At 44.2% G+C, this 14,860-nt stretch overlaps 1 protein-coding gene across 1 annotated transcript in view; it reads right to left on the bottom strand.

The window, feature by feature from the left end:
- The window catches only part of KPNB1 (karyopherin subunit beta 1), a 33,467-nt gene extending 18,780 nt beyond the window's left edge, over window positions 1-14,687 (bottom strand). The window contains exons 1-7 of the mRNA XM_065577714.1: window positions 14,377-14,687; window positions 13,986-14,044; window positions 10,777-10,959; window positions 6,005-6,205; window positions 3,571-3,723; window positions 1,979-2,038; window positions 1,562-1,651 (exon numbers count right to left, since the gene is read on the bottom strand). Coding sequence (XP_065433786.1) covers window positions 1,562-1,651; window positions 1,979-2,038; window positions 3,571-3,723; window positions 6,005-6,205; window positions 10,777-10,959; window positions 13,986-14,044; window positions 14,377-14,416 — 786 coding nt within the window. The 5' untranslated portion in view covers window positions 14,417-14,687. The remainder of the gene's footprint in view (window positions 1-1,561; window positions 1,652-1,978; window positions 2,039-3,570; window positions 3,724-6,004; window positions 6,206-10,776; window positions 10,960-13,985; window positions 14,045-14,376) is intronic.
- Window positions 14,688-14,860: the final 173 nt, after the last annotated feature.

The raw sequence follows: 14,860 nt of genomic DNA, 5'->3' as shown, positions 1-14,860 counted from the left end.
TCCCAGAGGTGGCTGCATTATAGTGGTACTATAAGTATCCAGCTTGAAATGTTTTTATTGTTCAGGAAGAGCAGTGCTATAGACCTTAAAATGAAAAGCAGGCACTCCTGTAAAAAAATAAAATCCACTCAAAGTCGCAGCCATACCAGGCAGCTAATGTAGAGACCACATTTATATTTAGACTCAGCCTTTAGTGCCCTAAGCCTGGAAAAGAACAGGCAATGAAAAGGGCCAGGGCCAGTTCCCCTGTGACTACAGGACTGCCAGGTGATTTGTGAAAATGCAATTTTTAAAACCTAAGTGACCAACCATCCTCTAGTAGCAACTGCCACATAGAAGAAATGGGGGGAAAAATTCCAATGAGGAAGGGGCAGAAAACCAATTTCTTCTTCACACAGGCGGAATAGCAGGGAAGTCCTACTTTAAACAAACACACAGAAATCCAATCCTGGGCAAAGGGATGGGGCAAGCATAAGGAACTTCTAAGACCGGGGTTCTCAAATGTTTGTACGGGTGACCCCTTTCACACAGCAAGCCTCTGAGTGCAAGCCCCCTTATAAATTAAAAACACTTTGTTGTATATTTAACACCATTATAAATGCTGGAGGCAAAGCAGGATTCGGGGTGGAAGCTGACAGCTCGCGACCCACCATGTAATAACCTCGTGACTTCCTGAGGGGTCCTGACCCCCCGTTTGAGAGGGTATCTGAGTGTTTCTTAGATTACCTATGTTTGGGATTAGTTATTTTACAATCCACTTAACAGAGAGGGAGAGGCGCTATGAACATAGCTGACAATCGTTGCTGTGAAGAGGTGAGATGCTTTTATATTCAGATTAAAAAAAAAAATCTATTTGCCATACATTTGGAGTTAAAGCCGCGGGACCGAGAATCAGGAGTTCAGGGCTCTATCCCCAGCTCTGCCAGTGACGACAAAACCTTGGGTGCATGTCAGCTAACTCAGTGGTCTCCAAACTTTTTTTGATTGCGCATCCCTATCCGTAAACATTTTTTGAGCACGCATCCCCTGCCGCGCCGCAGGGCCGGCTCTACCATTTTTGCTGCCCCAAGCGTGCAAAAAACAAAACAAAAAATAGGCCGCTCGGACTCCCGCCCAAACTGCCGAAGCGGCGCTGCTCCAGCGGCGCTCCTCCTGCCGTGCACCCCGAAGGATCCTCTTGCACACCCCACTTTGGAGACCACTTAGCTAACTCAATCTGTAAAATGTGACCACCACAACACTATGATATAATTAAATAGATATAATTGCAGGAGAGGATGTCCATAGTACAAGGAGTCATTCTTTGAGGAGGAAAGCCACTATAACTGCAAATTATCATAATGTATAAACGGTTCTAGCCACCCTAGGAAGGAAAGATTCCAGATTGGGGAGTGTGGGGGGAAACATGAGTGGAAGGCCACTCTTCCTTCTCCAGTTCTTGCACTGCAGGGGTTGGAGTGGGAGACACAGGGGAGCAATTTTCTTGGTTCCTGTCCCTCGGTTTATAAGCATGAGCACATGGAGTTAAGCCACTATTCCATTTTTGATTTGTAGTACTCACGGCAAAAAGAGCAGGACCCATATATGTTTCCATATACTGATAATAAAGGGACATTATCTTCACCAAGTTCTGTAAGGCAGCCACTCGTACCTGTCAGAGAAGGAAGCGGGTCAACAAATGTGTCATTTTTCTGAGCACATCAAGAAAATGTTACTCTCTATGCAGAATTCATGCAACAGTCACCAACACTCTTTTCAGGGACTAATACTTAATATTAGCATATTTGTAGCCTAAACATAGCATGACTAAAACAAAGGGAAGCAAAAATCAATGCAAATTATTAGTGATTAAAATTACTCCCAATTAAAATGAGTACTATCATATAGCACTATTTCTTTAAATATAACACACTTAAAATTCCAAAGGTCACTGGATGGTGCAGCGACAGACAGTTCAAGCCGTTATATCATCACTTACCCTTGTATCTGGACATTGCGTTGCTTCACAGACTACTTGCATAATAAAGTGCCTTTCAGACTGCAAAAGAAATAAAGAATTAGAAGTGTATTATGCAAAAGGGTTTAAAAATCTTCCGACGGGATTATATTTTAATTCTTTGACTCGGAGAGCACCTGATCTTTTCAGCAATTACTGCCACCAACATTACATTGCTACAAGAGCTAGGCAGGATATAGGCAGCCACTCGCCACACAGCGTTTTCATAATTACTTCCAAGTGATAAGCAGCCCACTGCAATTGTGAATCCCAAATTTGAATGTCACATGCAAGTAGGTACATTGCTCTAATCAGGAAAAAAAAAAATGGTCACAGCACTAGGGAAAGCAAGTTTTTTTTTTTTTTAAAAGCTATTGTCTCCTAGATTATTTCAGCAATTATTACAAAATGTGTCAAAAGCGGATTTAGCTGGGACACTAATTTTCTGGGAGGTGTTCAGAGGAGATAGGGAATATAATAATTTAACATTCTATTTACTACTCCCAGGCCCATTTAGAGGGCAGAAGTCCACTACAAATGCAGTATGAACAGATTACGCTCAACCAGTTCATCAAACGTTAAGGCATCGATGGAAATCAACAACAGCTGAATGGTTGACTCGGGAAAGGTTTTTATTAAGAAAGCATCCCAAGATAAAAGTTTAATTACTAGTTCCATTTTCCATGAAATCTCTATGGTAGGAACACGAGGGGTGTTCTGAACTCAGAAAGCCAGCAGAGGTCCCTACTTTAATGCCCTTGTAGATTTTAAATGTCCCCCCACACACAATTTCAGAGGTAGAGTCAAAAACTGGATTGCTGCCACACCACTAGAAAGGAAGTGCTGATCCGTGCTTATCCCTGGTCTACACTAGAGTGTTAGGTAGATGTAAAGCATCTTATGTTGACCTCTGTAAGCGTCTACATGAAGATGTAGCTCTCACTGATAAAACTTGCCCACTACACCGACTTAACTCCACATCCGTGCGAGGCGTAGTGCTTTAGTGGATGTAGTTCGGTCAACACCGTGTCAGCATAGACACTCTGTTGCTTACATTGACTGTTGCTGCCCTTCAGATGCCATCCCACAATGCTCCACCCTGGCAGTTAAACTGGTGGAAGCGCCCCTAGTGAGGACATGCAGTCGACACAACGAGCATAGTGTGAACATGCAAAAGCGATTTAATTACTGTGATGGCTATATGTCGACATAACTTAGGTTGACTGAATTCTGTAGTATAGACTTGCCCTTAGGCTACTACAACAACATTGCAGAGAGAAGAGTTTGATTAGGACACAGAGCGTATAACAGGCTAAACCCGAAATTCAGTTCATATTTAGCCAAAAAAGTCCGTGATGCTCCCTTTTCATTTTAGGTCTTCTCCAAACACTTCCCCAGTAGTTCTGCACCACAGCAGACTTTAAAACTTTAACTGTACAGCCGCGAACCCAAGTCTCAGCTCCAATGGAATGATGCATCAAGCAAAATTCAGCGTGGTGCATGATTTCTCATCATAGACCATGGATTCACTCCTTCCCTTTCGCACCCCGAATTCAGTTGCTTCCTTTACTCACCTCTTTGTCAAAGTTTGCTTTGGTGAATTCCAAAGAGTTCAAGAGTGCATTAGTCGCTGCTAGCTTCACATTGTTACTGGGTTCCTCCTTCCGCATCCCTTGGATAATGGCGGTGAGAATTTCATTGGATTTGTCCTGAAGCTGCTCTGGATCCTGAAACAAGGAATAAATAGTGGTGAAGTTAGCGGACGGCTTGCAGATTGCATCTCCGCTTTTCAGGTGCCTGCTCCCCTACGTATCAAGTCCCCCCCCATACAGTTTGGCAATGAATTCTACAGGCAGAGGAAATTCAAATCCTTTAAGGCCAAAAGGTCTTTCGTTCACTAGAAACACCAGGGGTCAAATATGAGCAACTTAACACCTCCCTGTGACACCAAGGCAGTGCATCCTTAAAGAGGGCGGTCTGCTGCACCTGGACAGCAAATGCATTCCAGAGTTTAAATCACAAGTGCCAAATATAAAAAATAAACATTAAATATTACCACTGTGCTTCAAGTCAGCAAGCCTCAGGCTGCCTCATGCAGCTATGTTATAGTGAGGTCAAACTGCCGCCAATTTCCACTCTATTCCCATTTGAGCAGAGAGGCATATATCAGTGGTCATAGCCCTACCACTGTGTCACTAATAGGCCCACGTTTGGTACTGCCAGCGGATCATGCAAGGATCAGTAGCAAGGAAGGACAGCTATAACCAAAAGAGGTAGTAGAGGTTAATCATTCAGGGTTGGAGGGACTAAATGATGAATACAGAACACCACCACTTATACCACAGGAAAAAATGAGTATCTGGAATGCAAAGTCTCAAGGGCCCCTAAACTATTGTGTTAGGATTTATCAATATCACATTGAGGCACAATACAAAGCAGTGTAAAAGGGAAAAATTCTGTTCAGCAACCCAGGACAATCAAAAAATCCACTATGGATTAGTGAAGCTTAATTACTTGCTGTCTTCCAGACAAACGGCTGACATGCACTTAGAAATCCTGGGTGTATTTGTAACTGACGATGGTTGACCTGAAGCCCCCCTATTCTAGTAGTAGTGATTGCAACTTTGAATCACCTCTTCATTTTACGTATCTCAGTACCAGTATTTTCCCTCCCAAGCCTGTTTACTTGCCCCAGAACTTATTACTGACAAAATTTTTAGTTTTCAATTCAAATCAGTCAGGCAGCAATTCAAACCCTTCAGACACTCAGTGCAGCTAGAGGCACACTTATCTTTTCAGGTCGCTTTCAAAATCTGTTTTTCCTCTGGTCTCTCCTCCTGCCTTATTTTTGTTGGTTTCTTCCACTCCCTGTCCTCACTGACACTTCTGATACTGTTTCTTCATTTTACCCTATGAGGCTTCCCTCACTGCCTGCTCCCTGTCTCTCTGCTCTTCAAGGAGGGGACCCGCCTTCTGCAGTCATTACACGTTCTTCAGACCTCTCCATCTACCACGGAAGCTTCCCAAACTTTGATTCCAATATTCCATCCTTTCTCCTGTAAAAGGGACACCACCTAAAATATCCCACTTGCTGCACGAACAGCAGAAGGGGAAAACATGTTTATCCTATTACACACTGACTGACAAGATGTTTGACCATAGATTGAAAAGTGAAAGCGGACCCTCCTGCTTTCCTTGTGAAAGCCATTACACAGAAAACTTGCCTATCTAGACCATTGCTTTTATAAACTTCTCTGTCTGATGAACTAGATGTACTGCACTGTACACTTCAGAAGGAGCACGTCTGTACGCTTTCCAGAGTGTAATAAGGGACAAAATAACCATTCAATGGCATTTACACAGAAACAGGCAGGAAGCCAGTTTTTGTTTTCAGCCTTAGGTCACAACACAGGGTTTTTAAGTGCAGTTCAGATCAGCCACTTGTCCTATATACACAACACAGTTTGATACTAAAAACAAAGTTGTCTATAAAAATTGTGACCGCTGTTTTCTTAAGGTCCTTGGCTGGAAGGTGCTGTATAGAGCGAAATATGTGTGTCAATATATAGAGGATACCTAGCGCAGCCCATGATATAATGAAATAATTTAGACTTTCGAGTCCCCAGAGACAACCTCAGTAAGCATTTACCACTTAGTTGTAATCATTGGACTCATCAGGACATTTATCTGGGTTCTTAAAATGGCACCCATCTCCATAGACTGAACACCATGCACACTCCATGATTAAATCTGCACTTTAGTAAAGATGACCTGGATTTATGTTGCGAAACCAGGTCAATTCTTCCTTCAGATGCCACTCTTTGCACTTTGGTCTCATCCGTGGGTTTTGTGGGGAATCATTCTGCTGCCTAACTCTTAGTATAGACCTCCTCAACCCGCAGGCAACAAAACAGCCTAGAGGGGTTGTCTAGAGAAAACAAGTTTAGAAGGGAGAAAAGGTGAGGAAAGAGGACACTGCATAGCATATATTCAAGAGAAAGCACTTACAATATCCTGACAGATGTAACCAATTGCCTCCAACGTTGACTCTTTCATGTGCTCAGTGCTGTGTTGATTTGTAACATTAGCTACCAGCTGAGGAATGAGTTCAGGCCACTGGTTCATGGGAATCTCGGCACAGGCAATGCCAGCCACACACTGTGAGGCTGAGCTGGGCCTGTATGTTTCCGTACCCAATGTCTGCAAAACCTGGGGAGAAAACATCAGCAATTTAGTCAGACTTTTCCAAATCAATTTCACTAGTCTACACACTTTGATTATTTGATATCAGTGACCCAATAGAGGAAGATTGGAATCTAAGAGCTCTACTTGATGGGGGAGAGGAGAGAGAGTATAGCAAATGTAACTAGCATGAGTTAGCCGATCAATTTTATTTTTACCCGCAAACATGGATTAAAACAGGTAGATTTGCTGCCTTTCCCTCTACAAACAAGCATTTAACCCCAGCAACTGAAATGAGTTTGCCCCTATATTGACAGGGTCGTGGTTTACCCCCTCCAGGCAGCAGGATTTGTCTGCATGATTAAATACATTTCTCTAAGGCACCCTTCACATTCTGTGAAGAGTGCCCATATACAGCGAACCATGAAGGGAACAATTCCCCTTTCTCTGCTATAAGATTATAAATCAGAAAAATTATCCGCAAAAGAAAGCTTTTCAACTTAGAGAAGAATTACATGAATTTCAAGTAATTTGGACCCTATTTCTTGATAAACTTGACAAAGAATGGTGAAATGGCTCAAACAATGCTAAACTTCCATTCCACCTGACCTCTCTGCTTTTCCCCTTCCCTCTTTCCACCCCTCCTTCCTTGTTTTGCTAGTGCATGTACGTTTTTTTAAATTGTTACTCCCCCCACCCTAACATGTTATGCCTGTGTAATATTGTCCGATTCTCTATTGCCTGGTCTTGCAGCTTTGATGAGTTATAAAGTTGCATAACTGTATTGGATATCCTGTGAAATGGGCAGCATTTGGTAAACATATACATGCTGAGATTCATTTACTTCTTTGTATTTTTTATTATGAAAACGAATAAAAATTAATCACAAAAAAATTGGATAAATGGCATTCCCAATCAAAATTGCTTCTGGCAGAGTAGTATGGCACAAATTAAACCTGTTTATTCTAACTGGTCGACTTGCTGAACAGTCTTTCTAGTCTTTGCTCAGCAGCAAAGGCATTTTGTACTCTCCACTTCAACAAATAACTGCCATTTTTTTTATTTTTAAAGAATTTTAGTAATTGCAGAACACTCAGCCTTGGATATTGAGATCTTTCATTTATCCATACAATAGGTACAGCACTGTTGGTAGTATTGCAAGATTCTCCCAAGCTACCTACCACTATTGTCTTAGTTGACCTTTAGGAACAAGGGAAAAAGCTTCCATGGCCATTCAATGTTTGGTATTCACAATACCAGTTGGAGCCAAACATGGAAGTGATTTAATGATGGGAATGGGACGGATACACCAACTCATTTCACATTAGGCCACTGATAATCAGACAGCAGTAATTGGTCAATACTCTCCCGTCACTGTTTAGGTCAACTGCACCTGTATTCCCCCTTTGTGATCCAGCACGGGCATCCACTATTAGGTTTTTGGCTCCCAGCCATCCCCTCTCTTGGATGGAGAGGCATCTCTCTCCATCCTGACCAGAGTTTTTCCCATGCTGCAGAGTCCCCATTCTAAACTGAGTTTCCCAGCAAACCAATCTGCCTTAATTGGTCAGCATCTGCATGTTGCTCTCTCTCCAAAGGCTTTGTATTGCCCAGTTTTAAGTTACCACACAGCCCTTTCTAAGCAAGTACATTTATTCTTAAAGTGAAAGCATTAGAGAAAATACATTAAAAACAATAAATCCCCACATGCACGCTAATAAGCTTACCAGAAATGACCCCCCCCCCCCAACTCCAACACGGGATCTGGCAGGCAACCAGCCCTTTAAATCTTATCACTGTTTTTTTTTTTAACCCTTGTGCTTACAAGTACATACCCGCTTTTAGCCCAGAACAAGCACATTCATGACAAGTCCGTCTCTTTCTGTAATGTACAGCTTGGGTCTTTGATCTTTAGAGACCATGAACATGTAATCAGTCAGACAATGGCTCTCTCTTCAGGGTGTAGCTTCAAAAGGTTGGGTCTGGAGGTGGGAACTTGCATTCACCCCTTCCCCACCCAGTCCAGGTGTCTCCTAGGAAACCCATTTCATTTTGTTTGTCCCCAAGTTCCTTCTTATCTGGCATATTGTTTAAAATAGTACTTTGAAGCTTCCCAGGTTTTACATTGGCCAGGTCTCCCCCCCAGAGAAGTCACATATAATCCCACAATAATATATACACTTTTCATTCATAATACGATGGACTCCAAAGCTATTTAAATTTAGTTCAGTAAGATCTCCCAAAGATACTGCAGCAAATCGCCATATCTGGCACAACTCCCACTTAACCTCTAAACAGGAAAAGGGGTAGTGCAAATAAGAAAATTCTCAAAGTTTTTAAGAAAGCTAGTCATCAAGAATCTTAAATCAAAAAGCTCTCTCAGTAGATCACTTGCACCAAATGATCCAATGACAATGAGTAAAGGATGATTATTTTAATTCTTTGGAGGGATAGTATTAAAGGCAAATGAAACTAATGAGTTTTCTTCAACATACTACAACACTGCAGCTCCTAAACTAGGGATCTGTTATTCTGTAATCATACTGTTACCAAAAACAAAAACTACTAAATTTCCTGTCACACATTTGTCAATTGAAGTAAAAAAACATCAAAACAGCATTACCCCTTCTTTTCCCCATTGGAAGTAATAACTGAAAAAAGTTAAAATTATCACACAATATCTAATCATCCAACCTTACTCTGGAGAATACTGTGTAAGTGTTAAACATTCAAAGACACCAATAATCCCAGACAAATGATTATGCAGAACGGGTAGTCCATTTGCACCCAGAATGTACCCATTATAAAGTTCTGCATAGATCCAAGTGCACATACATCTTCAAAAGTCAAAAAGATAACCAGCACAAAGGACTCTCTGGTTGAGAGCGCACGACCCATTGTCATTAAAGAATATAGCAGTTATCTGTTGGAAAGCCATTATTGCCAGGCCAGCATTATGTCTCTTCACGCTAACCACTTGCTAGCACAGCTAAAATCTCTTGCCATCTCCTCTGACAAAGGTCATAGCTTTTAGCTTGACAGATTACAAAGACACTCCACATCTTTACAAAACTTAGCGGTAGCTTTCAGCATCTGGAATTTCGGTAATAGTTTTTAACTGTATTCTGCAAACACCCACAGTGTGCTAGGCCCAGTGTGTGTACACACACACACACACAGAAAGACTGTGCCTGTCTCAAAGATTTCACAATGTATGCGACAATTAACACGGTTTAAAAAAAAATTTTTTTTTTTAATAAACTGTTCAAGTATGAAGAATAAAAATCAAATCCCAATGTATCTGTAAACTACTAGTGATGAAAACTATGTCCTCCAAAAAGTGTGGAATTGCAGGTCACCATTCAGAAATCATTCTGTCTGGCTATTCATATGCTTCTGAAGAATGCTTTAACAAAATACAAAAGCAGTCTCAGTTTTTGCCCCAAAACCTCACCTATAATTCCTCCTTCATGCTCCAATAGCAAATCCCACTTCTTTTCATGGTAAGGAAGAGAAAAACTAGTAGCAGAACAGAGAGGGTAGGTTTTTCCACCTAACATTATCTTAACAGGTGTTGGACATATTATTCTTCCCTAAGCACTGTCCTACATTGCTTATTTAAACATCAGAAGTAGACATTTGTCACATATTTTACACATCCCGATCTCATCACTGCTGGAAGAGTACTTACCAGGCTGCAAGCATTTGAGGGGATTAACTAAAGTAGAGGTTCTTATTGCACACCCCATTCCAGATCTACCAGATGCCCACATACCCCCACCATTCTCATCACCGATACGTTGGGTGTTCTTCCTAACACTACCTGTTCTTTAGCCATTTGCCCATAGTTCAGTTACAGACAGATATATAGTGCGACATATACAACTGAGAAGAAAAAAAAACCAACCAACCCTTGACTAAGTTCCGAGCTCAGTTAGACTGGACAGTTGCTGGGCAACTGAACCCGTGGTGTACGGTGTTTGGAGGTGAGGGCTCTGAATGTCAGTGTCTCTGTGTTCTCATTGGTATATCTTGAAAAAAATTAACTACCGTATTTTAGAACACAAATTCCCCCGGAGTTTTAAAGCTTCATCTGAGTAGCCTATTATGAAAATGCAATAAATAATAAATAAAATCCACCAGTACACAATTTCTCCCACGTACCCATCCAGAGAGATCTCGTGTACCCCCAGGGGTACACATATCACAGTTTGAGAAACCCTGAACTAAAGCAACACAGCCCTAGACCTCAATTTACGAGAAATTAAAAAACCCACGGTGCTGTGTTCTACCCCAGAGATAGCTGCATTACAGAGTTGGTGAACTTGTTCCCTCTTCCATCCTTTAGCTACCTCTCAGGTGTGTTCTGCAATTTAATGCTTATGAAACAGCTCCTCAGATTAAAGGTGCTACAGCAACATAAAGTATTAAGTACAAATGAGGTTCATTGTTCCATAATACCAAGAAACGCAACGATTTTTCAAACAGTGAAAAATAGATCAAATGTTCATTACTCAGCCATACTGTGGGAAAAATGATAAGCCGTTTGGAAGTGAATGGACAAAAATGGAATTCATTGAAGTACAGAAGTTACTTACATAGTTCTTGACTTCCCTGCGGGCATTGGCATCGATTGCAAGCCATCTCTGTTGGTACTGGGCCTTGATATCTGGGTCCTTAGACGTCAAAGAGTTCTTGATCTGTAAACCTGCTGCAACTCTGGCAACCTGGCTGTTCCCTGGATTTGCCAGCACTCTGGACAGTTCCACAAGGAAAGTGGGCTGGGTCAGGAGAAGAAAACATGCTTATGAATGGATACAAACACATACTTCTCTAATCTGCTCTTAATCGGAATCTGACCCATTAGGTTTTTGTAACTAAAGAGAATTAAACTTTTACCCAACCAAAAAAGAGCAAAACTCTTTGGACAGTTTATACAGTATCTGACCAATAGCATACTGCTGCTACCATACGACTGTGTTTTATCCCAAGAGTATGAATGTTAAGATCCTAATTTGAACTACTGAAAAGCAACGTAACTAGACTTGGATTTTTTCAGATTACTTCAGACACTCAGTTACCTTCCATGATCCTACTGTCTGTTTAAAGTATTCCTTTAAATAAAGCACTCAGGTCCTATTCCAAGGCCTATATCATCCAAGGTTGTCTGTGGTTTTTAAAATTAACATGAATTTAAATGCCCCATTGAATAAAAAATAATAATTCTTTTTTCCAAGGGGAGCACCAAGCCAGTTTCCTTTTGGAATTTTTTAATGCTTTTAAAAGCTCAAATCAGGTGCTTTATATACAGTAAAAATATTTCCGTAAGAGCAAGTTTATTACATGATTGCTCTGATGTCAAAGATATTATTTATGCAGGGCTATTTCACGTACGTTTATCAAAACCTGCATTTGTACTGTTCGCTTTTGGTAACAACTAGTGACAAAGTCCTTAGTATTCAGACTATTCGCAATTTGGCAGCTTGACATTTGATACATTTTTGCTTTGTGTGGTATGGAGAAAGAGCTCCACTAGTGCAGCTCTTGTGCCAAGACTGACCAAAGCCTTGTCTCCACTAAAAATTGTGTATGTGTTTTTCGATGCAGCTGCACTGGTTTCAGTATCAATTCATACACAAGTGACTCAGACATGGTGGAAAGAAGTCTTCCTGAAACAGTTTTGCCTGCTTTATACTAGCATTTAACCAATCTTTTAAATTGGTGCAACTGCACTCGTAGTTAATGCAAATAAAATTTCTATTGGAAACCAGGGCCTAAGAAAGACTACCTAAAAGTAGCTAGGCAACAATTTTTAAGGCGGTATTGAGGACAGAAGAACTTGTGTTCTCCATGGTCCAAAACATCACCCAAAAAGGTTAAATAAAGCTATCAAATCTGTTTTAACACCCAAACTGCAGAGTTTGTAAACAAATATATAGTTTAAACCCACCATTTTAAGCTAAATCAGTCTTGCAAAAATATCCTGAAAAATGCAATGCCCCGGGCACAAAATATACTTGTTCACTTTTTACCATAATGAAAAAGCTAATTTTACTTACCCATCAAAAAATGTATTCATATTTGAGACACAAAATTTTGCAAGGCTGGATTAAATTAAAAACGGGGAAAGCTTTCAGGAAAGGGATGTTTTTGGAATAGAAAGTGAAAATGTTGCAAGGACACACACATCCCTTGAGGGGAAACAGTGGGCTCAACTCCCAAAATGCCATACATTTGATGAAGACTATGCAAGGAAAATCCACTACAAATAAGAGTAGCCAGCAGTCACCAGTTATTTATTCTCACACCTGCCTCCCTCAAATGGTTAGGTGTTTTTTGTTTGTTTTTTTTTAAAGCTACTGACAATAGCGTTATTCATTCTAGGCCTAAACTCACAATTCTAATTTAGAATTTATTTAATTTTTCTAGACTACAGACCAAAACCCAATTGTAGTGTACCCGTTCTCACAGCTTCCACACACACAAGCATTGCAGGAAGACTCAGCAAGAGTCCTAAAATAAAGGCAGAAAAAAACTTGTGTTTCAGTGGAGGGCTATGATTCATTAAACAGTTAGCCAGAGAATTGGAGCCAATATAAAACCGTAAGCCCAATTGCAAGCAACTTTGATTACCAGGTTTCACAAACCTTTAACATTAAATTATATAGAAGTAACTCGCATAGGTTGTCAATTTATGCTGGTGGAGAGGAAAGAATGTATATGGTTGCCAAAAAATTAAACACCCAATTATTACCTCCAATCCATCAGACAAGTCGGTGACAACTAACCTTCACAGTAGCAAAGAGGAATGCAATAATTCACCCATTTTTAATCACTCACACAAAGAACCAAAGATTGCCTCCAGGATGAAAGCAGAATAGCAATTCTAAGAATCAGACCCATAGAACCTTATTTTAGTGTAATAGTTGTAATGTTGTGCTTCGATTACACAGACAACATACATTAATGATAGGACATATTTTTAACTCAATCCCCCCTTGATTTTAGTAGTGTGGACAATGCTAAGAGTTCATAACACGTTAATGAAAGTGTCTCATTTGCAGATTTCTGAGTACCCTTTCCCTCTGGAACAACGTGACCCCCAGCCTTTCATTTCCCTTAAACACATTTTAAACCTGCTCTAACTCCACCCAGGGCGGTGGACCTCAGGGCTCCCAACACTGGTAACACCTTCATCCTCTACCTCAACCGGGTCACAGACATGTAGGGGGAGCGAGGGGAGAAGCACCTAGTACAGAAGAGAACGAAGGTCCTTTTAAGAGTAAAAAGGGGACTAGAGTGAAAGGGAAACAGGATCCAGACACTGGAAGAGGAAAGAGAAAACTGAAGGGCCAAGAATGAGACCACCAGAAGGCCTGGCAAAGCGAGGAAGGAACGGACCGGCCTATGGGAGCAATGGGGGGGTTGAGAGCAGGCAGAGAAGGGTAAAGGCCCAGCACGGCAGGCCCAAGATAAAGGGGGCAGGATGCAGGATCAGGTTCTGCAGGGGGGAAGGGAAGGGCCTGCGGCCCTGGGGGGGCCTCTCCCGGGCGCACCCTGTGCAGCCCGGTCTCCCCACATGGCCCGCAGGCCCCACCGCAGCGCCGCGCAACCTAACGCGCTCCCCTCCCCCCCCCCCGGCCCGGCTCCGCGCCCCCATTGGCCGGCGCGGCTCCCGGGCGCGTCCCCATTGGCCGGCCGCCGCCCCGGCTGGGAGCCGGCAAGTTGGGCTGCGCCCTTGATGGCGGTTCGGCCTGCGCGGGGCCGGGGCCAGGGCGGGGCGCTCCCCGCCGCCCGGGGCGCTCACCAGGTTCTCGATCGCCGCCTGCTCCAGGAACTTCTGCGCCGCCTCCAGCTCGGAGCGGTCTGCGGGGAGGGGGGAGCCGGAGTCAGTCACTTGCCCGAGCCCGGGGCCCCACCCCCGGCCCGGAGCGGGGCAAACGGGCTTCCCCGCGGCCTAGCGCCTCCGACCGGCCTCCGCCCACAGCCAGCGCCCGGCCCCGGGCGCCGCCCTCCCCCATCCCCGCTGCAGGGCCGCCCTCGCCCCCCTTCTCCCCGCGCCGGGGCAGGCCCCGCGCCCGGACTCCCGCCCGCCGCCACCCAGGCCCGGCCTCCCCCTCAGGCCCGGCCGCGCCCGCCCCGGGCCTGGCGGCTGCCGCCCTCCGCTCCCCGTCCCTCCCCCACGTGCTGGCCCCTACCCGGCGAGACCGTCTTCTCCAGGATCGTGATGAGCTCCATGGCGGCGGCGGCGCGGCTCCGGCACGGGGTGGGGTCCCGCTCGCTCGCGCTCTCGGCTCCTGGTGCGTGGGGGACCCCGGGGCGGGCGGCGGCGGCTCCGGGCGGCTGTGGCGGGCGGCGGCGGAGGGAGAAAGGGCCGCGCGGGTGGGGGGAGCGCGCGCACCGACTAGGCGGAGCGGGGGGAAGGGCCCGGGCAGCCGCGCGGGCGGAGGGATATGCCTGAGCCGGGCCCGCGCCGCGCCGCTGCACAGACTCATTGGCTGGCAGCGCCCAGCACGCGCGGCGCTCATTGGGCCAGCGCCGGCGCCGGCGCGCGCGCGGCCATTGGCTGAGCGGGGCTCCGGCGCCGCGCGGCGATTGGCCCGTTTGGCCGGGCTGAGCAAGGGCGGCCAAGAGAAGCGGATGGAGAGGCCGGGGCCGCAAGGAGAAGTTCCTGACGGGGCG

The sequence above is a fragment of the Chrysemys picta genome, chromosome 24, assembly GCF_011386835.1.
Source record: "Chrysemys picta bellii isolate R12L10 chromosome 24, ASM1138683v2, whole genome shotgun sequence".
NCBI classification, from domain to species: domain Eukaryota; kingdom Metazoa; phylum Chordata; order Testudines; family Emydidae; genus Chrysemys; species Chrysemys picta.
Note: the sequence above shows the minus strand (reverse complement) of the source record. Positions and strands in the feature narration are given on the sequence as shown.